At 47.0% G+C, this 26,709-nt stretch overlaps 3 protein-coding genes across 4 annotated transcripts in view; 2 read left to right on the forward strand and 1 right to left on the reverse strand.

Annotated features, from left to right (window-relative positions):
- LOC306832977 (NLR family CARD domain-containing protein 3-like) overlaps positions 1–26,709 on the reverse strand; it is a 68,309-nt gene that overhangs the window by 4,019 nt on the left and 37,581 nt on the right. Inside the window, exons 2-5 of the mRNA XM_079357999.1 lie at positions 7,029–7,178; positions 5,997–6,116; positions 2,426–2,538; positions 90–2,277 (exon numbers count right to left, since the gene is read on the reverse strand). Of these exons, the coding sequence (XP_079214125.1) occupies positions 90–2,277; positions 2,426–2,538; positions 5,997–6,116; positions 7,029–7,159 (2,552 nt within the window). The 5' untranslated portion in view covers positions 7,160–7,178. The remainder of the gene's footprint in view (positions 1–89; positions 2,278–2,425; positions 2,539–5,996; positions 6,117–7,028; positions 7,179–26,709) is intronic.
- On the forward strand, positions 14,138–16,802 carry esd (esterase D/formylglutathione hydrolase). 2 transcript variants are annotated; one of them, XM_079357082.1, is made up of 9 exons: positions 14,138–14,238; positions 15,031–15,105; positions 15,269–15,357; positions 15,473–15,571; positions 15,662–15,786; positions 15,871–15,990; positions 16,112–16,210; positions 16,319–16,486; positions 16,644–16,802. In XM_079357082.1, the coding sequence occupies exons 2-9, from the start codon at positions 15,038–15,040 to the stop codon at positions 16,722–16,724; spliced, it is 849 nt and encodes a 282-aa protein (XP_079213208.1). In that variant the 5' UTR covers positions 14,138–14,238; positions 15,031–15,037; the 3' UTR covers positions 16,725–16,802. The 2 variants fall into 2 exon arrangements, with proteins under 2 accessions (XP_079213208.1, XP_079213209.1); XM_079357083.1 differs by lacking the exon at positions 14,138–14,238 and adding an exon at positions 14,430–14,780.
- Positions 21,947–23,848, forward strand: c1ql2 (complement component 1, q subcomponent-like 2). The gene is made up of 2 exons (XM_079357089.1): positions 21,947–22,774; positions 23,450–23,848. Exons 1-2 carry the CDS (start codon positions 22,193–22,195, stop codon positions 23,627–23,629), a joined length of 762 nt encoding a protein of 253 aa, XP_079213215.1. The 5' UTR covers positions 21,947–22,192; the 3' UTR covers positions 23,630–23,848.

The raw sequence follows: 26,709 nt of genomic DNA on the forward strand, positions 1-26,709 counted from the left end.
TGAACAGAGAGGATTATGTTTAGTTTATATTAAAATAAGTAAATTAGTACATGACACTGATTTATAATACTCATCACATCTGGACTTACTTTGCCTTCCTGCAGTTCCTCACAGCTGGAATCAGTCTCAGTCGTCCCTGGTCTGATGTGTTGTACTTCTCCAGGTCCAACTCATCCAGAACCTCCTCAGACATCTGCAGCATGTAGGCCAGAGCAGAGCAGTGGATCTCAGAGAGTTCTTTCTTTGATCTGTTCTCTGACTTCAGGAACTCCTGGATCTCCTGATGGACTGAGAGGTCGTTCATCTCCGTCAGACAGTGGAAGATGTTGATGCTTCTGTCAGGAGAGATATCTTCACTGTTCATCTCCTTCAGGTTGTTGATGACTCTCTGGATCATTTCTGGACTGTTGTCTGTCTGACCCAGCAGGCCTCCTAAGAGTCTCTGGTTTGACTCCAGAGAAAGACCATGAAGGAAGCGAACAAACAGGTCCAGGTGACCGTTCTTACTTTCCAGGGATTTTATCATTGATTTCTTTAGAAACATTTCTAGGGTTGAAACATTTTGTTGTTGTCTCATACGGGCCATCCATTCTATGTGTCGTTTTATCAGAAAAGCCTCCAGTTCTGTTTGTGTTTCTCCCAGAAAAGTCCTCAGGTCTGTTGTCTTCCTGTTGGTGAAACAGTGGAACATGTAGACTGCAGCCAGAAACTCCTGAACGCTCAGATGAACAAAGCAGTAGACTGTTTTCTGGAAGATCACACACTCTGATTTGAAGATCTCTGTACAAACTCCTGAGTACACCGAGGCCTCTGTGACATCCAGACCACACCGCTCCAGGTCTTCTTGGTAGAACATGATGTTTCTGTCCTCCAGATGTTCAAACGCCAGCCTCCCCAGCTTCAGAAGAACTTCCCTGTCGGCCTCCATCAGCTCATGTGAACTCATCTGATGTCCCTTACCATACTTGTTCTTCTTCCTCTTTGTCTGAACCAGCAGGAAGTGTGAGTACATGTCAGTCAGGGTCTTGGGCAGCTCTCCTCTCTGCTCTGTGCTCATCATGTGCTCCAGAACTGTGGCAGTGATCCAGCAGAAGACCGGGATCAGACACATGATGTGGAGGCTCCTGGATGTCTGGATGTGTGAGATGATTCTGCTGGACAGATCTTCATCACTGAACCTCCTCCTGAAGTACTCCTCCTTCTGGGCATCAGTGAAGCCTCGTACTTCTGTTACCCTGTCAACACATGAAGGAGGGATCTGATTGGCTGCTGCAGGTCGAGAAGTGATCCAGATGAGAGCTGAGGGGAGCAGATTCCCCTCGATGAGGTTTGTGAACAGTGTGTTTAACGATGACTTCTGTGTGACATCAGACACAACCTTCCTGTTTGTGAAGTCCAATGACAGTCTGCTTTCATCCAGGCCGTCAAAGATGAACAACAGTTTACAGACAGCGAGCGTCTCTGCTGCCACCTTCTGTAATGTTGGATGGAAAACACGGAGCAGCTCAAGAAGACTGTAGAGCTGATCTCTGATCAAGTTCAGCTCCCTGAATGAAAGCAGGACCAGTAGACTGACGTCTTGGTTCTCTGAGCCCTCGGCCCAGTCCAGAGTGAACTTCTGCACTGAGAAGGTTTTTCCAACACCAGCCACGCCGTTTGTCAGAACCACTCTCATGGGTTTCTGTTGGTCAGGTTGAGCTCCTGTCTTTGGTTCCTGTTGGTCGGGTTGAGCTTCTGTCTTTGGTTTCTGTTGGACGGGTTGAGCTCCTGTCTTTGGTTCCTGTTGGTCGGGTTGAGCTCCTGTCTTTGGTTCCTGTTGGTCGGGTTGAGCTTCTGTCTTTGGTTTCTGTTGGTCGGGTTGAGCTCCTGTCTTTGGTTCCTGTTGGTCGGGTTGAGCTCCTGTCTTTGGTTTCTGTTGGTCAGGTTGAGCTCCTGTCTTTGGTTCCTGTTGGTCGGGTTGAGCTCCTGTCTTTGGTTCCTGTTGGTCGGGTTGAGCTCCTGTCTTTGGTTCCTGTTGGTCCGGTAAGGCTTTAAAGAGGTCCTGGCACTTGATTGGAGTCTCATGGAGGGTCTTCTTTTTAGAGTTTGTCTCCATCTGTCTCACCTCATGTTGGGTGTTCACCTCTTCACTCTGCCCCTCTGTGATGTGGAGCTCAGTGTAGATCCTGTTGAGGTGGATTCTACTTCCTGTTTCATCACTTCCTTCAGTCACATGTTCACATCTCGTCCTCACACTGACCTTATGTTGATCTAAAACCTCCTGCTGACCTCTATCTACTGAAAGAGAGAATGATACAATCTGATTATTGTTTTCAGATGTTTTTGTAAAAGAAGTAAAAAGAGTTTTAATTTCTAGACTTTTGACATTGACCAATAAAAGTCGTGTTTTAGGAGATCACAGAAGCACAAAGGTGTACAGTCTTACTTTGTTCAGTGCTGCTCTGACTGACTGTCTGCAGTCCAGATCCTGGTCTGGATCTTTCTCCATACCGAGGACAGGACGTCTGCTCCTCTCTAACATGAGTCCTCTTCGTCCCCCTGTGAAGACATGTCTTTAGAACTAAACTGATGGTTGACTGATAGAAAATATGAAGATTTATACTTGAGCTGCACAAATGATATTATTTGAATCTTGATTCTTGTCCTCCCATGATCAAAGGAACATAACATCCCACGTTATGAAGACCTTTGAACGGCTGCTGCTCCAACACCTCAGACCCCAGGTCCAACACGCACAGGATCCCCTGCAGTTTGCATACCAGGCAAAGGTGGGCGTGGATGATGCCATCCTCTATCTTCTACACAGGGCTTACTCTCATCTGTACAAAGGGAGCAGCGTGATGAGAATCATGTTCTTTGATTTCTCAAGCGCTTTCGACACCATCCATCCCCTCCTACTGAGAGACAAGCTGACCGAGATGAGGGTGGACTCGCACCTGGTGAGGTGGATCACGGACCACCTCACAGAGAGACCACAGTACGTCAGACTGAAGGACTGCACATCTGACACTGTGGTCAGCAGCACCGGAGCACCACAGGGGACTGTGCTCTCCCCCGTCCTGTTCACCCTGTACACCTCTGACTTCCAGTATAACTCTGAGCTCTGCCACATGCAGAAATACTCAGACGACACTGCGATAGTTGCTTGTGTCAGGGATGGACAGGAGGAGGAGTACAGGAGCCTGATCGAGGACTTTGTGACGTGGTGCAGTGACAACCATCTGCAGCTAAACACCTCCAAGACCAAGGAGATGGTGGTGGACTTCCGAAGGAACAAACCACATCTAGAACCTGTTTCCATCGGGGGGGTCGACGTGGAGGTGGTCAGGACCTACGGGTATCTGGGGCTGCAGCTGGATGACAAGCTGGACGGGTTGCCTAACATGGACACTACCTGCAGGAAGGGACAGAGTCGTCTGTACTTCCTGAGAAGGCTGGGGTCCTTCAACATCTGCAAAAAGCTGCTGCAGATGTTCTACCAGTCTGTGGTGTCCAGCGTCCTCTTCTACGCAGTGGTGTGCTGGGGAGGAAGCTGCAAGAGGAGGGACGCAGCACGCCTGGACAGTCTGGTGAGGAGGGCCGGCTCTGTGGTGGGTACAGAGCTGGACTCACTGGTGACAGTGGTAGAGAGGAGGTCTTTGGACAAAATGCTCTCCATCATGGACAACACACACCACCCTCTGCACAGCACCTTCACCGGGTAGAGGAGCATGTTCAGTGACAGACTGCTGTCACAGTCGTGCTCCACGGACAGACTCAAGAACTCTTTTGTCCCCCTGGCCATCACATTGTACTACACTTCACTGTCACGGCAGGGAAGAAGCACACGGTGAACCCTGGACTCATTTTCCACTTTTTTTCTCACTCCTCATCTGCACTGCTGACCTCAGAGTCAGCCTCCAGTTGGACACTGTAATGCATATTGATAGTCACCTTACTGAGTACAGGTCACTTTAATGATAATCACCCTAATCATGTCTGGTTTCATCCTACTGTTGTGTTATGCTACATCTGTAATGGTTGACATGATCACCCTAACTAGGTCAAGTTTCACTCTATTGTCTTCGACACTTAATGCTAATCTGCTCCTCAATAGTTGGGTACTTAATGATAATCACCCTAATCACTCCTGGTTTCAGGTTATTGTTTTGGACACTTAATGCTAATCACTGCTCCTTTATGTTGCTGAGCACTTTAATGGCCCAGTCTGCATCGCTGCATTGACTGTTTAATGTCTGTACTCACACCTCTGGCACTACCTCAAACACCTCTGTACATGCACATGGAACTAGTTTCTAGAAGGTCAGCACTTTGTTTCTAAGGCTCTTTAACTGTTTACAGGTCTCTTTTAACCAGCACATGTTTTTCTCTCCTCACAGGTTATGTACATTATGCTATATAAGTTTTAAGTCTAATGCTAATGCTAACTGCACAGGTTATGTACATTATGCTATATAAGTTTTAAGTCTAATGCTAATGCTAACTGCACAGGTTATGTACATTATCCTATATAAGTTTAAGTCTAATGCTAATGCTAACTGCACAGGTTTAACCTGTAATTATGTTTACTCTTAGTCACATAGGGGCTGCTAAATCTTGTGTGGGGGATTATTGTATACAGAGGGGGGGGGGGGCAGCGGGTGTGTATCGTAACTAATGTCTTGTGTCCTGCCTGTCTGTATACTGCTACTGGATGCCTTGAATTTCCCTCGGGATCAAAAAAGTATCTATCTATCTAACTGACGAGAACTATTGACAATGAAGATGAGCGCTCTGCTGTGGATAGATGAGGATTCTGGTGGATCCATTATATCAGGCTCTTAGTTCTGTAGTTTTCAGAGTCCTCAGATCAGATGAGTTGTTCCGATTGATCAAAAGATTTGTGCTTTGTCTAATAGCAATGTTTGACATCACCACCTTTACCCATCAGAAGCGTATTTACTGGTCCCAGTAAAACATCGGATAGGCTGAGTAGCTTGTCGACTCCCGTTGAAGCTCAAGTTATTTTATTTCTACATAGCACCAGATCACAACAAAAGTAATTTAAGGATAGCTTTCCGAGAGCAAAGGTCTGTGCCATGTCCTTTTATTAAACAAACTAAATTTAATCTGATTTAATCTTTCATTTTTAATCTGATTTACACGATAGCATGTTATCTGTCATCTATCTCTGCATGGTCATATATTTACAATCCTCCTCTGCTCTCTGTATTGTGGACACGCAAGAATACACACACACACACACAAACAGGTGAGCACACTCAACAGCGGACATAGAGCGTGCGTCAAAAAATAAAGAAAATATGTGGCATCAACCACCTGAAACACAGACAAAAATCTTTGTGTTTTATAAATGCTCCCAGGATGGTCAAGATGGAAACACTCGCTCTCCTGCTCCGGGTTCAAGTACTGAACTGAGCTGCACACTCTCTGGATAAATGTCCTAAAAAGAAATGTTCGCATGTTTAGTTCAATGTTCAGTTCAAATCTTTGTTCACTTGTTATATTGACTGCTGTCATGAACAGAAACACATGAACACCATGATTCCTTTAAGTGTTTGTGCTCGCTGCTTTGGATCAAGAAGGTCTTAAAGACTCTTCATAAAGTCCCAGCTAAAGAAGCTCAGCTGAAGTAAAGACTCACTTTATCATCTTCTCTACACTTTAGCTGTCACACAGACTTTTCCTTTGGCTCTCTGCTTTCTCAAACACCTTCTTACGTATGAGCTCACAGGATCATATCAGATGATGCTGAAAAGACTAAACAGAGACAAGAACAAACTGAAACAGGGGCCGTGCTGAGCGCCATCTTCTGCTGCTAATAAACGTACTAATGAGAAGTAGGAGGATAACGGGCAGGTTCAAAGGTTTATAAGAGTCCTCTTAGATTACAGCTTTACAAGGTGACTGAACCTACAAGGAGACAAGGAGACAAGGAGACAAGGAGACAAGGAGACATGGAGACAAGGAGACAAGGAGTTAGTAAGAAGACTTACTTTGAGTCTGAGGCTCCAGATTCTTTACTGAAGTTTACATCCCAACCTTTGGACCGATCACTCTTCAGAGACAGACAGCTGGGTACAGCAGACTCTGCTCTCTGTCTGCTCCTCTCTAATCTGCAATAACAAACTTTTATTATATTTCCATCACATGAATCCCTCTTTAGATACCACAGCAACAACAAACAGTTTGATCTCATGATGAGATTTGACAAACAGGAAATATGGACGACAGGAATAATGAGGATTTAAAAAAATGATTTCTCTTTAAATTAGAAAGTTTGAGCTCGCAGACTGATTTGATGAGAATTTAATGACATGCATATAATGACAGGCAGTCAGAGATTCAGAAGAGACAACAGCAGATACAGAGACAGCAACCAGAACCCTCAACCAGCACTTTACCAGAACCCTCAACCAGCACTTTACCAGAACCCTCAACCAGCACTTTACCAGGACCCTCAACCAGCACTTTACCAGAACCCTCAACCAGCACTTTACCAGGACCCTCAACCAACACTTTACCACAACCCTCAACCAGCACTTTACCAGGACCCTCAACCAGCACTTTACCAGGACCCTCAACCAGCACTTTACCAGGACCCTCAACCAGCACTTTACCAGGACCCTCAACCAGCACTTTACCAGGACCCTCAACCAGCACTTTACCACAACTCTCAACCAGCACTTTACCAGGACCCTCAACCAGCACTTTACTAGGACCCTCAACCAGGACTTTACCAGGACCCTCAACCAGCACTTTACCACAACCCTCAACCAGCACTTTACCAGGACCCTCAACCAGCACTTTACTAGGACCCTCAACCAGGACTTTACCAGGACCCTCAACCAGCACTTTACTAGTCAATAACAAACTGAAACAGGGACCCTGCTGAGTGCCATCTTCTGCTGCTAATAAACGTAATTCAAAGGTTTGTAAGAGTCCTCTTAGATTACAGCTTTACAAGGTGACTGAACCTACAAGGAAACAAGGAGACAAGGAGACAAGGAGTTAGTAAGAAGACTTACTTTGAGTCTGAGGCTCCAGATTCTTTACTGAAGAGTAGAAGATGCTCTTTGGACTGATCACTCTTCATAGACAGACAGCTGGGTACAGCAGACTCTGCTCCGTCCTCCTCGTCCTCTAAACTCACATCCATGATCTGATCTGAAGTCAGTCTGAGAGGAAACACAGAAACACTCACTGAGAGAGCAAAACAAGAGAAACAGGAGAAACCAGTTTGATTTCCATTTACAGGACATCAGCTTTGGGTGTGGATCTAGATGTGCCCGGGCTGCGCTCACTGATTCTCTGCTGAGGTCTTTACAGATGGACGCTCACAGAAGAGGAGGAAGTGGATTTATTTTTATTTTATTTGTTTGTGTGTTTGCATGTGCTTGTAAATGTGCATGCTTACACTCTTAATGTAGAGATGTCTTTTATTCAGATCAACGTAATCAAGCTCAAGCATCAAGGACAACAAGTCATGAGATGACATTCATGTATTTCCAAACTGACGGTGAAGGAATCATCAGAATGAAGTATTTAGAGGGCTCGTCTGCATGTTTCATGGTTACATTAATGAACAGTTATTTATTCAAATGAGTTTTCTGTAAATTAATCAACAGGAGTAAACGTCTCCCCTCTCTGCTTCTCCTCAGCAGATGATTAAATACGTCTCAGGAAGTCCCACAAACAGCATTAATATTCATCTTATCAACAGGCTGCACGTCTGCTGAGCTCAACGACCACTGGAGAGTTTAATGAGTGTAATTAACGCACGCCATCGCCACAAGTGGAGTTTAAAGAAGGAAAACAGAAGAGACGCACAAACAGCAAAAACTAAACACAAACAGATTCATTAAAAGAAAACAAACATGTTTATTTTTGTTTTTTATTATTAGTTCAAATATCAGACAGTACGCGTTTTATTACAGATATTTAAACATATTTAGAGAATTGTGACGTCATTTTTTTTTTTTTTTAAAGATTTATTTTGGGCCTTTTATGCCTTTATTATAGAGAGAGGAAAGTGGATGGAGTCGGAAAGGGGGAGAGAGAGTGGGGAGAGACATGCGGGAGATGGGCCACAGGTCGGACACGAACCCGGGCCGGACATGAACCCGGGCCGCCCGCGCGCGAGGACTATAGCCTCAATACATGGGATCGCGCGCACTGCCGCTGCGCCACCGACGATCCCAATTGTGACGTCATTTAAAGAAGAAGAATCAACTCATCAGAAACACTGCAGCTTGTTGTTGTCTTTGATGTAATCAATAAGATGGATAGTAATAGAGCTTCACACTGTGTGAACCAAACTATGTAAATATGAGTCATCAAAACATCCCCCCCCGTACAGTGTGTGTGGATGGAGACATGAGCTAATCACACCTATTTGGTTTTTTGAAGCAGGCTGTAAACATGTTCATGTCTGCTGTAAAAACAGGCTGTTTGAATGGGTGTGTATGTGACTTCCTGTGCTGCTGCAGCCAGCCTCTAGTGGACACTCCAGGAACTGCAGCCAGCCTCTAGTGGACACTCCAGGTACTGCAGCCAGCCTCTAGTGGACACTCCAGGTACTGCAGCCAGCCTCTAGTGGACACTCCAGGAACTGTAGCCAGCCTCTAGTGGACACTCCAGGAACTGCAGCCAGCCTCTGGTGGACACTCCAGGAACTGCAGGATGTCACTTCAGCTTCAGTCTTATTTTTAAAGTCTGGAGGTTGCTGCTCGGTGTGAACGCTAACGTCCTGAATTCAGCCCAACTTTTTCCTTCCAGATTCTATGCGAGCCGTCACAGAACCGTCCTGGTTCAGATCGACTCTCTCGATCGTTGCTGAATGTCACAGCGTCTCTGACTTCCTGTTTGTGCTGCAAACACAGAAAGACAAAATACAAAGTTCTGGAGACAAAGTGTGCTCCTTTGTCTTTTATTTTAAGCTTCTGTTTGCTGAGTTCTCTTGTGCAGCTTTCACGAGTACCCGTGTTTATACTCGTGCACGACCTGTACCGCACCGAAGCACCTCTTTAAGGAGTGACAGGGCCAAGAAAGGGTTCCATGCTTCAGGATGGATCAGAGCTCTCATACTACATATTCAAACGAACGTGACTTTGAGGGGAGAAGCTCTGAGGTTGGATTATCTTTTGTAAGAGCGACCTTAAATTAACCGATTCTACCCAACCAATCTGAGAGGATCTGTTCTAAAACTTAGAGAGGAAAATAAATAAAACCAGCTGGACTCACTTCACCTCTCTTCCCCTTGTTTATCTTGTTCAGCTCTTTGTTTCGCTTCAAACAACCATCTCGTAGATTGTGTGCTTGTTGAGAGAGGACGCTGTCATATCAGCTGTGGTCGACCCGGGCTTCATGAGGTCACGGCGCTGCCCCGGCTGGTAAACACATCCATCAAAGTGAGGCGAGAGCTGACCCGTCATCAGAGCAGAACATCAGCACCACGAGTGCTCCCCAGTTTACAACACAAACACTGATACAACATGTACAGCAGTGTGATGATGAAACGTCTGAAGAGGAGCAGAGCGATGTGATGAAGGACTGCTCCTCCTCTCTGTCAGCTCTGACACACACGAGTGATGGATGGAAGGATGAAGAAGAAGAAAGAAAATATAACTTTGTGTTTGGACTGATTTCACATTTTCTATTCAATGCTGCTTCTGGTCCTAAGACGTGGGAAAACGTCTCTTAAGCTTATGTTTACCACATTCAAAAGTCCCAGAAACCTTTTCAGAAAATGTGTGCTCAAACAGGTTGTTTGGAGATGTTCCCTTCATGACATCACAAAGGGCAGTAGCCCCTCCCCCAGGTGGGTGACACTCCCACAGCTAGGTGTTTGTTCTGCCCTCTGAGTCTGCCTTCTCACCGTAAACAATAGGACATGGAGCCAGAAAGCAGCGAGTACACCCGAGCCCTTCCAGAGAGGGGGCGTGGTCAGACACAGCTCATTTACATATTTAAAGCTACAGACACAGAAACAGCCTGTTCTGAGCAGGGCTGAAATAGAGGGGTTTATAGACATGATCAAATACAGGATCAGAGTGGATTTACAACAAGAGCTTTAAAAAGTTTAAGTGTCAAATAACAGAATAGAAGAAGGAGGATTAAAATTAAAAACGGGAGTTTGAGAAAAACATGTTGAGCTAACGATGTTACATCTTAAGGCTTCTGAGAATGAAACACGCTGTAATGCACCTGACGTCTCCTTTAAACAGCACAGAGCGGTTTGGACTGAATGTTTGACACTAACACATCATGTGTTCTGCAGGCTGCAGCTGCTCCTCTAACAGCTGTGATCTACCTGTCCCTGTTTATTCAACTCTTAATGACTGTGTTAAATATACTCCATTATAATTAACCACCTGGTTCCTAAATACAGCTTTCAGTGTGTGTCTGATCAGGAAGACAACGTCAGTCTCTATCCGTCCTCCTGTCTGCGTCCTATTTAAAAGGACTCAGAGTCCCGTAGAGGACGCGGACAGCTGGGAGCTCGGGGGCTGCAGGTATGACGTGGTGATAAAGGTTAATTGACGGTGTAATTATCTTCTCCACAGAGAGTCCTTCTTTTGTCCTCAACAAGGTGGAGACACCCGACGCTGTGAGTCTCAAGCTCAGCTGTCGTGTCTGTGTATGTTCATGTTAATTCTGTCCCTGAGTGTGGATTCACTTTGTGTTGAGGAAGCTCCACATACACACAGTCAGGCCTGCACGCACACGCATCGCTGCACTCCCTCACTGGCTTCACTGTAACCATGAAGACGGTACAGAGGGGGATCACTTCGCCCGCTGCATCCAGATCGAGGCCGAACATCACCGAGGCAGCTTTCTGCTGCTGGAGCTTATTAGAAACATGCAGAGGCTTTTTAGCTCGGGTACAATCACTTCTATCTGAAGCAGTTCCACTGCCCGCTTCCATCGCTGCAACACCTGTTCACCTGATAACTGCTCTCATATCTGGCAAACCCAGGGGCGTCCAAAACGGTCGAGTGTGGACAGCTGCTGCAAGGATCCAAAAACATATTTGGGCTTCTTACTGCAGGTCTACAACATGTGGCCACCAGGATCCTGCATTAAAACTAATCTTCCAGGTGTGACCCCGACGATGACGAGGAGCAGACGAAGAGGAGGAAGGAGAAGCGACTCAAGCGTGCAGACAAAGTGAGCTGACAGGAGATCGATGGAAAACAACCAATAAATAAATCAGAAGAGCTCAGTTCAGCGTGATAGAAACACCGAGGGACAGGCGCCCTGTGTGACTCTCACTGGTGTGTTTCTATCTTTGTGAGGACCGGTTAGAGTTTGCTCCCAGAGAGAGCAGCGTGTTTTGGAGCCTCTCGTTTTATTTCTGAAGCTTCCACCTTCAAGAAGAAATCCCCGAGAAGTCTGCGTCCCCTCAAACTGTTGGGAGAAGACGTGACCCGGCCAGGTGGCCCGACTCGAGTGTGAACCGCCCGACCTCGTCTGTGTTTGTGTCCAATCAGATCGTTACCAGCAATGTCTGCAGCCTCTTCTTAAAAAGAACACGACTCTCCTTTTACACACATACACACACACTCACACACACACACACTCACACACACACACACACACACACACACACACACACTCACTCACTCACTCCTGCTGAGCCACCTGAAGGGCACCGTCTAATACAGAGTGTGATTGACAGCTGATATTTGGGAGGATGAGTCAGAGGCGAGAAGCTGAAGTCAACATCCAGGAGGAGAGACGGTGAAACACACACACACACACACACACACACACACACACACACACACACACACACACACACACACACACACACACACACACACACACACACATATGCATACACTGCAGCATAAACATGCACACAATATTTTCTTCTTTATAAACCAAAATCTTTTTTTCTTTATTCAGAATATTTCTCTCTGACATCAGAGACGCCGATGTGGGTTTAAAGAAAGGAGATCTGATGAGTTAAATCATGAACCTTTTTTTATACTTGGATTCTGTTTCAGAAACTTTTTATCTGTCAAATAAAAAGTGTAAAAAAAGAAAAGTATAAAAAAAGAAAGATTCATAATTTCATCTGTCAACATTCAGTCCAGCTGTCTCAGTTGGTCCTGATGGTGAGGACACGTCTCTCTGTCGTCTGATGGACCGAGGGAACGATGAAACGTGCGACAGATTCTTCAAATGAAATGTTCTCACCGTGCAGCGACGTTTGGCTGAGGGCGAAAACATAATCATGTTGAGAGCAAATTGCTGGGGATGAATTTAATCTGGGTTTTGTGTGTGTGTGTGTGTGTGTGTGTGTGTGTGTGTGTGTGTGTGTGTGTGTGTGTGTGTGGGAGGGGGGGTAGGAGTGGAGGCGGTGGGCGATTTGTAACGGTCTAAATTAGGAAGCAGCTGCAGAGACAGGCAGGACAAACGCTCTGACGCTCTGTGTGTGAGTGTTAGTAAAACATCCAGAGTCTGCTGTACGGACACGATGAAGAACACCGAGGGCAGTGAGGAAGAGGAGAACAAGGTGAGGAAGAGGAGAACAAGGTGAGGAAGAGGAGAACAAGGTGATGAAGAGGAGAACAAAGTGAGGAAGAGGAGAACAAAGTGATGAAGAGGAGAACAAGGTGAGGAAGAGGAGAACAAGGTGAGGAAGAGGAGAACAAGGTGAGGAAGAGGAGAACAAGGTGAGGAAGAGGAGAACAAGGTGAGGAAGAGGAGAACAAGGTGATGAAGAGGAGAACAAAGTGAGGAAGAGGAGAACAAAGTGATGAAGAGGAGAACAAGGTGAGGAAGAGGAGAACAAAGTGATGAAGAGGAGAACAAGGTGAGGAAGAGGAGAACAAAGTGAGGAAGAGGAGAACAAGGTGAGGAAGAGGAGAACAAAGTGATGAAGAGGAGAACAAGGTGAGGAAGAGGAGAACAAAGTGAGGAAGAGGAGAACAAGGTGAGGAAGAGGAGAACAAAGTGAGGAAGAGGAGAACAAGGTGAGGAAGAGGAGAACAAGGTGAGGAAGAGGAGAACAAAGTGAGGAAGAGGAGAACAAAGTGATGAAGAGGAGAACAAGGTGATGAAGAGGAGAACAAAGTGAGGAAGAGGAGAACAAAGTGATGAAGAGGAGAACAAGGTGATGAAGAGGAGAACAAAGTGATGAAGAGGAGAACAAGGTGAGGAAGAGGAGAACAAAGTGATGAAGAGGAGAACAAAGTGATGAAGAGGAGAACAAAGTGATGAAGAGGAGAACAAGGTGAGGAAGAGGAGAACAAAGTGATGAAGAGGAGAACAAAGTGATGAAGAGGAGAACAAAGTGATGAAGAGGAGAACAAAGTGAGGAAGAGGAGAACAAAGTGATGAAGAGGAGAACAAAGTGATGAAGAGGAGAACAAGGTGAGGAAGAGGAGAACAAGGTGAGGAAGAGGAGAACAAGGTGATGAAGAGGAGAACAAAGTGATGAAGAGGAGAACAAAGTGATCAGATGGTGACTTCAGGCAGAGGTGCAGAGTAGCTCTGATTCACACCACTGATTTATTGATGATGCTCAGCAGTGTGTGGAGATCTTTGAGAAGAAACCACTTTTTCTCTCACTGACTAAATATGCGAGTCTGACATGCATTATATATCTTGAATTTCCCTCGGGATCAATAAAGTATCTATCTATCTATCTATCTATCTATCTATCTATCTATCTATCTATAAGAGAGACTGTTTATCCTCGGCTGGATGGGACTTTAAAAACAAACATCTGTGCTAAAAATGAATGATTATACAACTTTTTGTACATTTTCATACACAAGGAATTTGTGTTGGTGTATTGCTGTGTGAAAGAGAAGCAATTACCAATATATAAAATAGAATAAAAAAAAAAAAATCAAATGTAAAGAATCATAAAAACACAAAATGTAATCAAAAAACAGACAATCAGGCCGCACTATACCACAGTGTTTAAATATTAATACAAATATTAAATTATAATTTATTATAATTTACATTACTACTTAAAAAAATGAGGGTTCCACTGTTTAGACTAAAAGAAGCCCCCCCCCCCACCCCACCAAAGGGACTGAATTAGTGAACAACACTGCCATCTAGCGGTTGAGCCTGGTCTGACGGACGAAAAAGCAGGAGAGGGGGGAGGCTCCCTCTGACGTCATCACGCTCACCCTGACGTTGTTGGACTCTTGGACGCTCTGGACTGAAGTTAGCACGCAAGCTAATCACACAACCCAACCAACCTGTTCAGCAGTGAGTATGTGAATAATGATGCTTGTTGTTGGAGTCTCGCGATGTCTCGCGATGTTTGGGGGATTTAATTGCACGCTGACACTCGCTTAAAGCGGCTATTAACACGCGGAGCTAACTTTACTAGCTTAGCATGCACGCCCCCCCCCCCCCCCCCGCGCGAGGTGCATCACTGTACGCCAAACCCCATTCAAAATACCACAGCTTTAATTAGTTTTAAATTATTACATGTGTGCAAAGATCATTATAACACTTCTGATCTGTTGTGGAGCATATTAGTGACAGTTCGGCCGAATTAATCTGTAATAAAACATCTATGAATGGATCGATTTTGATTTGTCGCTGCCAAAGAAGTGTAAAGTTTAGTGTTGACCTTATAAAGACCGGAAGCAGTCAGCTGTTACTGGATTTATTTAACACGTTTGGTTTCTAACTGTTCGGTTGTTCATTAAACTCTATGTTGTGCACATGCAGCAGCCAGTATGTCCTCCTGCTAACTTTAGATTCTGCTCCTGAATGCTCTGGATCTGATTGGACCAGAGAAGGTAGGCGGGGCTTTGAAGGCTGTTGATAGATAAACAAACAGGTGTTGCAGCGGCCCACGTTGAAAAGCTTCACCTTTGCACCTGAGATAACCGGCGTGTGGTTCACTGTCTGTTTCTGACACATTGTCTCTCTGCAGCTGTGTTAAATATCTGCTGACGTCTTACACGTCAGTGATTGTCCTGGTAAGAAGAGGACGGGCACTGTCAGGTGTAAACGCTGTTGTCTTAATGAACTGTTTTCATCCTGCAGATCAGACATGGCGCTCACACAGGTGTCCTCCAACAAGTGCGCTGGCGGCTTCCAGAAGGTGTTCGAACACGAGAGGTGAGTTTGAATCTTCAGGTGTGAAGTCAGCGTTCGCTGTGTGGCATTCGGAACTCACGTGTGTGTGTGTGTGTGTGTGTGTGTGTGTGTGTGTGTGTGTGTGTGTGTGTGTGTGTGTGTGTGTGTGTGTGTGTGTGTGTGTGTGTGTGTTTACTCCGTGCAGCACTGAACTCAAGTGTAAGATGAAGCTCGCCGTCTACCTGCCGCCTAAAGCCGAGACGGACAAATGTCCCGTCATGTACTGGCTGTCAGGTGAGTGAGCGGCCAATGGGAACGATGCGTGGAGTTTTAAACGTCATGATCGAGATGTGAGATTAACTGAAGATTTATTGTGTGTGTGTGTGTGTGTGTGTGTGTGTGCGTGCAGGTCTGACGTGCACGGAGCAGAACTTCATCACTAAAGCTGGCGCTCAGCTTCCTGCGGCGGAGCACGGTATCATCATCGTGGCTCCTGACACCAGCCCACGTAAACACTTCATCCGTTCCTCACAAACATTCAACCTGTCGCCTGTGACTGAACGCTGTTATATAAACTCCGTTTCCCATCATGCATCAGGTGGCTGTAACATCGAAGGGGAGGACGAGAACTGGGACTTTGGCACTGGAGCCGGTTTCTACGTGAACGCCACCGAGGACCCCTGGAAGACCAACTACCGCATGTACTCGTACGTCACCGAGGAGGTGCGTTTGATTTATGTCTCCTTTAATTTCACCTGCAGCTGTTTCCTGTTTCTAATCTCCCTCTCTCTCTTTTTTCTTGTTCAGCTCCCAAAGCTGATCAACGCCAACTTCCCCACCGACCCCGACAAGATGTCCATCAGCGGGCACTCCATGGGCGGCCACGGGGCGCTCGTCTGTGCCCTGAAGAACCCTGGGAAGTACAAGGTACCACGTGTGACCCGGGAGGGGACAGACTGCAGTACCCTGTTTAAACACTAGAGGGCAGACTGCTCCTGTGAGAAACGACAGTGAACATGTCAGTGTGTGTCGATGTCGTTTCCTTCAGGCCGTCTCTGCGTTCGCTCCCATCTGTAACCCGATGCAGTGTCCGTGGGGACAGAAGGCGTTCTCCGGGTACCTGGGCTCTGATAGGTCCACGTGGGAGGTGAGACCTGGCGATGACTGTGGTCGACGCGCTGAAGATTGGCTGTGTGCAGACGTTAATAAACCTTCATAATGTTGATACCTCTAACAGCCTCCTCCTCTCCTTCAGGCGTACGACGCCACCGTGTTGGCGGCGTCCTACTCGGGTCCTCAGCTCGACATCCTGATCGATCAGGGCCGTGACGATCAGTTCCTGTCCGCCAGTCAGCTGCTGCCCGACAACCTGATCGCCGTCTGCTCCGAGAAGAAGATCCCAGTCGTCTTCAGGCTGCAGCCGGTCAGTTCCTTCATCCCGCCAAAGTAAAAGCATGAATAATAATCCTGCAGCTGTTTGAGGAGTCGGGTGTGAAGCAGAGGGAACGTTGCTAGCGTGGGACTTGTGTTCTTGTTGCCGTGGTAACAACCAGGTAGTGATGATTTGTTTGGTCCTGCAGGGTTACGACCACAGCTACTTCTTCATCTACTCCTTCATGCCCGACCACATCAAGCATCACGCCAAGTTCCTCAACGCCTGAGCCGGCCTGTTCACCGGGTCGGTCTGCACGCCATTTAACCTGACGCCTCCGAAAACCACGAGGTCAGACCGTCGAGTCTTTCCTGCACACGGACAGACGTGAAGTGTTTGGAAATAAAATCCTTCTTTCATTTAACTGTCTGCTGCTTTTTCAAGTTCACTGACGACGAGACGAACACACACACACACACACACACACACACACACACACACACACACACACACAGATGAGAACCAACGAGACAGATGAACACGTCCTGAGTAAAAATATGAACGCTCGTCGATATGTCAGGTTTTTGAATTCTGAAGTTTGAACTGTTGAGAAAACATTTAATGAAGATGAAGCTTGTCGACTTCCAGCTGCTGTTTATGTGAGCTGAGTTTAAGAAGAGAGAGAGGAACAGACATGAGTGTGAGTGCTCCTCTTCACCACTAGAGGTCACTCTCTGACCTCACTGTGTTTCCTCAGTGTCTCAAACATGCAGCCAACAATCAGCACGAACAAGTAGAAGTCATTAAATGTCCCACAAACAGGTTAGAAAGGAACAGGTCCTGCAGACTGACCTCCCCAAGACCGGTCTACCTCGGGGTCTCAGGTCTCCAGGGGGATCCTAATCAGAACTGTAACGCTGAGTCCAGACCCAGGGGAGGGCTGGGACGGAGCTCCAGAGCTGACCGCCAACCTCACGCTCCATCGTACCCTCATGGTGACCACGAGGGCGGGGACGCCCTCCTCACCTGTAGGGGGCTCCACACTGTCATTAATGCCGTCACACGGCACAGACGCACCAGGAGTGTTGATGTGGTCTCAGTGGGTCGGACTGATCCTGGATGGACGGCTCTGTGAGCTGCTCGCTGACGATGAAACAAAGAGATCCAGATTACAGAGCTGGCCGCGGGCGCTCGATCAGCTGACTCATGCTCCTCTTTATCCCAGCACACAAACATTTCTTCTTACCTCCATCTTTATGTTTCTTTAATTCCCTTCACTGAACAGATTTATCTCCGGGGCATCATTTGTCTCTCCGTATCTGAGTGTGCGCCCTCGCACGCCCTCGCAGCCATTCAACTGGAGGGTCATTATTTGTTTATTTATTCATGTTTGTCTGCAGCGACCTTCCTCGCAGTCACATCCAATGTTAAACGCCACTGAAGGCGCCGGGCTGCCGGGCGGCCGCAGTCAGAACACGCTGAACTAAGTGTTTGTGATCCGCTCACAGAAACATCCGGCTAATTAAAACGTGGTCATCAGGAGGCGGGTGAAACCGCGACCACATACAGTACATGCTCTGACAACATGGACTTTATATAACTTTATATATATATAACTTTATATATATATAACTTTATATATATATAACTTTATATATATATAACTTTATATCAGGGTTCTGGTTTCTGACAAAGTATCTTTGTAGTCCAAGTATCACTGACCAATCAGGGAGCAGCAGGCTTTGGCGTGTGCGTGTAATGGAAGCGCCTGTCACCTGATGATGGTTAGCTCATCCGTGTGTAAGAGGCTCACAGATTGTTCCAGATCAAACACTCAGCGTGGAGATTTCCTGACTTCCTTGAATGCATCAGAAATGATCAGTGCGACCTCCAGCAGGGGGCGCTCTATGAAAACATGATTAAAGATGACGTCGAGGCTGCCGGGGAATCATGGGAGTGATTCTCTTTAATCTGTTCATGTGATGACGATGACCCTTTGAGTTGACCGTTGTCATGACGACCGGCTGAGACCGACCTGAGGAGGAGAGAGAGAGAGAGAGAGAGCGTGTGTACAGACCAGCTGATGTATCCGAGTATCATCTCCATCATGTGTTTTTATCACAGCAGCATCTGTGACGTAACATCTGCTGTATCCATGGCAACGATAAACAGCTTGTCTGTCACGGCGACCGCCAACTCTAAAGTTACGGTTTAAAACTTGTCTGCCTTCGATAACTGATGGAAATATTTGAAGGGATGTGCTGAAATAATTAATTTAGATATGATCCTGTAAATGTTCCAGGTCTCGTTCGTCGGGTCTCGGTGGCGTCTCGGTGGATTGTGGGATGTGTAGTTCCTTAGCTTCGAGAAAAATCTCTACAGTGGTGTTTTTTTTGTTTTCCATTTGTCTTCGTTCCACGCTGTATTAAAAGTTTTATAGTCCAGCTGATCCAGGATTCACATACTGAGATGAGAAGATTTGAACGGGGGAACGAAGGATTCGAACCAGAGACCCCGAACGTGTGCGCTCCCAGGTGAGAGACGTGAGCTTTAAATATTTAAATAAAGTACGATGAGCATCAAGCAGGATCTTAAACACTTACACAGATGATTAAATCCAAGCTGACTCACTCACACACACACACACACACACACACACACACACACACACACACACACACACTGTTCAAAGAGCTGTCCTCTGGCGTGTGACTGTGTTTGATGTCTGGACGTTTCGCAGCCTCGGCCTGCAGCTTGTCACGCTGCCTGGACCGATGTGTCAAACTGACATTTAAGAAGAAGTTGAGTGAGCGGCGGTTTGTTAGCGTCGGCCTGCTGGTCATGTTCAGAGTGTCTGAGATTACTGTGCCACCAAACGGCCTTCGGCGCCAGAACACGAGCGGTCACAGTGGACTGCAGTTTGAGTCAGCGCTGACCTGGAGCTCAGATCTGACGAGTCCGAGTCCTCCAAACGATCAAATATGTCACCTTTGAAATGACTCGTATTTCTCCGTTTTCTCATCCCACACGTCTCTTTAAGCTCCGCCTCCCCACGTGCCCACTCTCTCCTGATTGGCCATCTCCCTGGAAGCCCTCAGTAGGGGCCGAACGCTGCAGGGCTGCCAGGGGAGTTCTGGGAGACGAGAGTCTATGTGAACGGTTTCACCGGCTATGGCGTGATTTACAGACGGAGGCGTTTAGCGCCCTCTGCAGACTCATCCTGGGATTACTCCAACATACGTTCACCTCACGATCTGAAACATCGTAACTCTCGGTGAGAGTTTATAAATGGAGCGTGTAGCGCTGCCTCCGAGACATCTGGACCTGCAGAACAAAAAGCTCCAGAATCAGGTGATTTGAGGCGAGTGTGTTTGAACGCTGCAGGAGAATCGAGATGCACAGACTGCTACCGAGTCAACGCCGTCATTAGCCGTCCCAGAGCGTACTTACCATGTGTCAAATCTGACTTCACAGACACACACACTGAATATGCATGATTCAGTCTTTTAGAGATCCAGCTGGGACTGAGTCTGTTTTATAACATCTTTTCCCCAAAACAACAACAAGGACGCTGATCGCCAGCAGAGCAGATTTCATCTCAGCCCATCAGGGAGTGAGGTGGCACCACGGCGCTCTGCAGCTTCCTGTTTGTGTGTTCACTGTTCTGCAGGGACTGTGTGTGTGTTTGTGTGTGTGTGTCTGGTGTTCATCTGCAGGGTGGTGGAGAGGAGGAGATGGGGCTCCTTAAAATCCACATGGGAGCTTTGCTAGCTGCTAGCTTAGCGTGCTGAGCTGAGGGGATGTGTGGAGATAAAGATCAGCTGATCCAGACAACAGAAGGCAGCTCGTGTCTCTGATCAGAGCAGAGGAACAGGAGGGGGGACCCCAACAACTTTTGGAGGACTCTGACTGTAGAGGGTCTGGTTCTGGAGGGGGCGGAGAGGGGCCGGGAGCGACCTTTGGTGTCTGACCCCTGAGCTTGAATGAATCTGACACCAGAGATCTGATGATGTAACAACTGTCAGGAATTCAGCCAGTGTGTGATAGATACACACAAAGGGGTTTCCTCCCAGTGCGGGACAGCTCCCAGCATGCATTTGGCCACCGGTGAAGTGACGCTACGTAATCGAGTCCATCCTCTCAGGGTCACTTAAACTCCTGCTGCTAACATGAGCTAAACCCTTATTTAAGACCAAGTGTGAAAAACTGCAGTTTCTCGAGTGGCCACTAGAGGCTGGCTGCAAAAGTGAGTCATCCCCATAGAGCTCTATGTTAAAGTGTCCAACTTCACAGCAGAAATAAACATGTTTCAAAGTGAGTTTTGGTCTCTAGAGTTAAAACTGTGCAGGAGGAAGTTTTTATACAACTCATCTGTTTGGGGAGTCGCCCCACCTGTCAATCAGCTCAGGTGAAGAAGTCTGATCCTTCAGCCAATCAAAACTGAGGAGTCATCCAAACTGTGTAGAATAGAAACCTACAGAGCGGCTGTTTATCAGGGGATAGGGGATACCCTTTACAGCGCTCTGGCTGATCTTCCACCTGCACAGGGTTTGTGTTCACTGTGGAACAGCTTAGATTATGAATGTTGTGAGGATTGTTTTGCACCACACAGATTTATTTGAAGAGGTTTATTTCTTGATGATTTAATGTTTCCTGATTCATTAATGCTTTGTGTCCTAAGTCCTGAAGGAGCTGAGTTAATCCCGTCTCTCCTCCTCAGACATCATCAGCAGGAGTGTGCTGTTGTTTAAGGAGGGGATCTTAGAGCAACGTGTCAGAAAGCTCCCTGATCTGCTCCTCTGAGGATTTATCATTCATACATAAAGATTGCGTGATTATTGTTCACTCTTAATCCAAATTGCAACAGGCTTTGCCCCTCCACTTGTGACGTCACAGCAGCTCCGCGGTGGGCGCAGACGGACTAAAAGTCGCTCGAGGACCAGGCGCGTGCCAACACGAATCTCTGCGCTGTCATCCTCGTGAAGCAGAGAGAGAGAGAGAGAAAGAGAGAGAGTGACAGAGAGAGAGAGAGAGAGTGACAGAGAGAGAGAGAGAGTGACAGAGAGAGAGAGAGTGACAGAGAGAGAGAGAGAGAGAGAGAGACACTCAGAGAGAGAGAGAGAGACAGAGAGAGAGAGAGAGAGAGCGAGAGAGAGAGAGACACTCTCAGAGCGAGAGAGAGAGAGAGAGAGAGTGACAGAGAGAGAGACACTCAGAGCGAGAGAGAGAGAGAGAGACACTCTCAGAGCGAGAGAGAGAGAGAGAGACAGAGAGAGAGAGACAGAGAGAGAGAGAGAGAGAGAGAGAGAGAGAGAGAGAGAGTGACAGAGAGAGAGAGAGAGAGTGACAGAGAGAGAGAGAGACAGAGAGAGACAGAGAGAGAGAGAGAGGGAGAGAGAGTGACAGAGAGAGAGAGAGAGAGAGAGAGAGTGACAGAGAGAGAGAGAGAGAGAGAGAGAGAGAGTGACAGAGAGAGACAGAGAGAGAGAGCGCGAGCGGGAGAGAAAGACATCAGGAGACAGAAGTGTCCGCTGCAGGGCGCACTGAGCTCCAGGGTCTGTGTCTGTCCTCTCACCCCTCCATCCCTCCCTCTCTCTGGGTTTAAGACAACCTGCTCCGCTCTCTCCTCTTTCCGCGGCGTCTCCACGCGCGCTCTCCACCTTCACCATTACGTCCCAAAGTAAAACGGACTTTTTAGCGCTCGCGTCCCGGACTCTCCACAGGAAGAGGATCGTCGCCGCGGTGGTCGGTATCGTCATGGTTCTGGCTCTGATCATCGCGATTCCCCTGCTGGTCCAAACCTCCAAAACGGACGCGCACTATGAGATGATGGGCACGTGCCGGATGATCTGTGACCCGTACAGCCCCAAACCGAGCGCCACGGCTCTGGAGGTCATGCAGGACCTGAGCGCCATTCCGTCCCCGAGCTTTGTCACGGGGAATAAAGGAGAGCCGGGCCGCCCGGGGAAACCCGGGCCGAGGGGGCCACCGGGCGTACCGGGGCCGCCCGGTCCGAGAGGGCCACCGGGGGATAGAGGGGACACCGGGAAGAACGGATATCCCGGGTTAGGAGGCACCGCGCGCTCAGAGACCGACGAGGACCCGGGCTCGATCCTCGGAGGAGCAAAGATCGCCTTCTACGTGGGTCTGAAGAATCCGCACGAGGGGTATGAGGTGCTCCGGTTTGATGACGTCGTCACGAACCTGGGTAACCACTACGACCCCACGACCGGAAAGTTCACGTGCCAGGTGTCCGGGATTTACTACTTCACCTACCACGTGCTGATGCGCGGCGGGGACGGGACCAGCATGTGGGCCGACCTGTGCAAGAACGGACAGGTGAGAGTGCACGCGCACACTGCCTGTTTATTTCACAGAAAAGTGATTTTAACTGGTTAAACTGGGAAAAAGCATCAAACTACTTTAAGTATGAGAAACATATAAAACAGATGTGTGAAGATGAGATCCGTGAATCTAAACACGAACTGAATCCACAAACACATCCGGTCCATGGTTCTGGTTCTGTGTAGAGGAAAGTAGAAACGTCATCACAAATATAAAGTGAACTTTAAGTCCAGGCTGAGAACACAGAGGAGACCTGTTTTTATATCTTTGTGAGGTCCACTTCTGCAGGACTCCCTTTAAAAAGAGGTTTTTAACCTTAATGGGACTTTAGCTGAATAAATGAAGGTGAAATAAAATAGAAATAAAAAAAGACATCATGTAAAAGAATCCTTCAGCTTCGTTATGTTCCATGTGCAGGAATGTGTCAGACGAGAGTCTAGAAGTGGGATAAAAAGAACCAATCAGATCAGTGTGATTATAATAGAATCAAACACAGGTGGATTTATGGACTCCCGCTCAGAGAGAAGCTTCACACTCATCAATCCTGCTGCTCTGATTGGTTCGTTTCTTTCACCGGGGATATGAAGGGCGCTCTGTGCTGCTGCACGCCGTCTCTCTGAGAGAGAAGTCTCATCTCTTCTTCTCTTTCTGCTGTCCCTCCACCTGCAGGTCCGAGCCAGCGCCATCGCCCAGGACGCAGACCAGAACTACGACTACGCCAGCAACAGCGTGGTGCTGCACCTGGACTCCGGGGACGAGATCTACGTCAAACTGGACGGAGGGAAGGCGCACGGCGGGAACAACAACAAGTACAGCACGTTCTCCGGTTTCCTTTTATACCCGGACTAAACGCTCACACCTCTGAGACATCGGACGGACAGAACCACGCAGTCCTCTTGTCTTTGAACGCATCGTCCATAGAACATGGATTATTTCTGGATCCTATAATCCCACGTGTTCCACCGTAGCTTCACATGCTGAAAACACAAAGTTTGTCTCCGGGTGGAAGATCAGTGAACAAACATGAGAATCTATTTTCAGAATCCTGTTGGTGGATGAAGTGTGTCCTCAGAGACGCCTCCGTGTCCCCGCCTGCATTCAGAGGACATTACTGTGTGATGTGATACATAAAGATATATATCCTGTAAAGTCATATTTATGCACTTCTGTATTCAGAGAGTCAGTGAACCCGTATAAATGTCTCTCTATGTCCTCAGTCTAAATGTGGATCAGTAATAAATGAGTGTGTTTCGTACGCTGCAGTGTGTCAGCTGTTTCCTGAGGACGAGCATGTTCAGAGTGTCTCTCCTCTCTGCACACGTCCCTGTCCACCTGTGTGACAGACAGCGCTCCACAAGTCTGCTGCACAAGTCTGCTCCACAAGTCTGCTCCACAAGTCTGCTCCACAAGTCTGCTCCACAAGTCTGCTGCACAAGTCTGCTGCACAAGTCTGCTCCAAAGGCTGCTCCACAAGTCTGCTGCACAAGTCTGCTGCACAAGTCTGCTCCACAAGTCTGCTCCACAAGTCTGCTGCACAAGTCTGCTCCACAAGTCTGCTGCACAAGTCTGCTGCACAAGTCTGCTCCACAAGTCTGCTGCACAAGTCTGCTCCACAAGTCTGCTCCACAAGTCTGCTGCACAAGTCTGCTCCACAAGTCTGCTGCACAAGTCTGCTGCACAAGTCTGCTCCAAAGGCTGCTCCACAAGTCTGCTGCACAAGTCTGCTCCACAAGTCTGCTCCACAAGTCTGCTGCACAAGTCTGCTCCAAAGGCTGCTCCACAAGTCTGCTCCACAAGTCTGCTCCACAAGTCTGCTCCAAAGGCTGCTGCACAAGTCTGCTCCACAAGTCTGCTCCACAAGTCTGCTCCAAAGGCTGCTCCACAAGTCTGCTCCACAAGTCTGCTCCACAAGTCTGCTCCAGAAGTCTGCTCCACAAGTCTGCTCCACAAGTCTGCTGCACAAGTCTGCTCCACAAGTCTGCTCCACAAGTCTGCTCCACAAGTCTGCTCTCTGTAAACTAAGGCTGCAAGACCTGAATACACTCAGCAGGATTCACCAGTCTGTGTGTAAACACAGCAATCAGTTATAGAATCAGCTAGAGTAGAAGTTATATTAGAATCAGTTATAGAATCAGTTATAGTAGAATCAGTTATAATAGAAGTTATAGTAGAAGTTATAGTAGAATCAGTTATAATAGAAGTTATAGTAGAAGTTATCGTAGAATCAGTTATAATAGAAGTTATCGTAGAATCAGTTATAATAGAAGTTATAGTAGAAGTTGTCGTAGAATCAGTTATAATAGAAGTTATCGTAGAATCAGTTATAATAGAAGTTATAGTAGAATCAGTTATAATTGAAGTTATAGTAGAATCAGTTATAATTGAAGTTATAGTAGAATCAGTTATAATTGAAGTTATAGTAGAATCAGTTATAATAGAAGTTATCGTAGAATCAGTTATAATAGAAGTTATAGTAGAATCAGTTATAATTGAAGTTATAGTAGAATCAGTTATAATTGAAGTTATAGTAGAATCAGTTATAATTGAAGTTATAGTAGAATCAGTTATAATAGAAGTTATCGTAGAATCAGTTATAATAGAAGTTATAGTAGAATCAGTTATAATTGAAGTTATAGTAGAATCAGTTATAATTGAAGTTATAGTAGAATCAGTTATAATTGAAGTTATAGTAGAATCAGTTATAATAGAAGTTATCGTAGAATCAGTTATAATTGAAGTTATCGTAGAATCAGTTATAATAGAAGTGTTCTGTTTGCCGTACAACAAGAATCCTCCATCAGGGCCAAGAAGCAGCTGATGACGTTTTATTCATTTCTCTTCATATCTGCAGGGTGCCAAATACCCAGTGGCAAAGAGCCCCCCCCCCCCCCCCCCCCCCCCCAACACAGGGCTTAAAGTGAAGAATAAATAAAAAATCATGACGTGGGGGGGGGGGCACAATTAATTGTGTTCATAGAGGGTCTGGGGTTTCTCCCCCAGAAGAGACACCTCCTGCATTCTGATCAGGTCTGATGCACCAATATCTTCAGAGACAGAGACAACAACAGACATCGACATTCATTCACACCGCTGAGCCAATCCATGGAGCCCGTCTGAGCACGTGCAGGACAAACCCTCTGTCCTCTGATAGGTGAAGAGACCCATGTTTGCAGCTTTACCAGAGTCTCATTATTTAAGTCAACATCGGAGCACGCCACACGGTCAGAACAAACGTCGTCATTTTAAAAAGAGACACCTGCAGCACGCCAAAGACTCCCTTCAGATCTTTAAGTCATGCAGCGTCACATCCTGCAGGTGAACTTCTGTTTCCTCCAGCTGCTTCCAGGAGGTAAACACTCAGCGTGGACGCTCTGAGAGTCAACACATCGCTCGCTCTGAATCACGCCGGCACGTCTCCTGTCGAGGACGAGGACACATAATCAGTCTCATGTGATGCAGCGTGAAAGGAAGGGTCGGCCATTTTTAAAACTAGCAAGATTTTGAAAGTAGCCTCCTCTCCGTGCTCCTTCTTCACCCAGCCCCTCCCCTCTGTTGCACCCTTAAAGCCCCGCCCCCTCACTTACATGCACGAGCCCCATTGGTCCAGAAGCAGATTTCAGCTCATGCTTTGACTGTGTGCTCGTGCATGCATGGGGTCGAGAGGGCTGTGATTGGTTATATAAAATGTGGTCGAGTGCAGACATTGGTCGAAGTTTTTACAGCTGCGACGTGACGGATTGTTTTTGTTTCTTTTTTCAGAGAGCTCGAGTTATTAATTACTGTCAGGACCTAAGTCTGTTTCAACCAACTTCTTAAAAACGCCAGCAGAGGAGATGAGTTCCTTTCTTTCTTTGTTTCTTCCTCCCTTCCTTCCTTCCTTCCTTCCTTCCTTCCTTCCTTCCTTCCTTCCTCTTTCCTTCCTTCCTTTC

Source organism: Symphodus melops (assembly GCF_947650265.1).
Source record: "Symphodus melops genome assembly, chromosome: 12".
In the NCBI taxonomy this organism is placed as follows: Eukaryota; Metazoa; Chordata; class Actinopteri; order Labriformes; family Labridae; genus Symphodus; species Symphodus melops.

Bases quoted from the DNA above. Each gene is read 5' to 3' on its own strand.
- c1ql2 (XM_079357089.1), top strand. From the start codon at position 22,193: ATGGTTCTGGCTCTGATCATCGCGATTCCCCTGCTGGTCCAAACCTCC. The intron at 22,775-23,449 runs GTGAGAGTGCAC...CTCCACCTGCAG, and splicing joins ACCTGTGCAAGAACGGACAG to GTCCGAGCCAGCGCCATCGC.
- esd (XM_079357082.1), top strand. From the start codon at position 15,038: ATGGCGCTCACACAGGTGTCCTCCAACAAGTGCGCTGGCGGCTTCCAG. The intron at 15,358-15,472 runs GTGAGTGAGCGG...GTGTGCGTGCAG, and splicing joins CGTCATGTACTGGCTGTCAG to GTCTGACGTGCACGGAGCAG. The intron at 15,787-15,870 runs GTGCGTTTGATT...TTTCTTGTTCAG, and splicing joins ACTCGTACGTCACCGAGGAG to CTCCCAAAGCTGATCAACGC.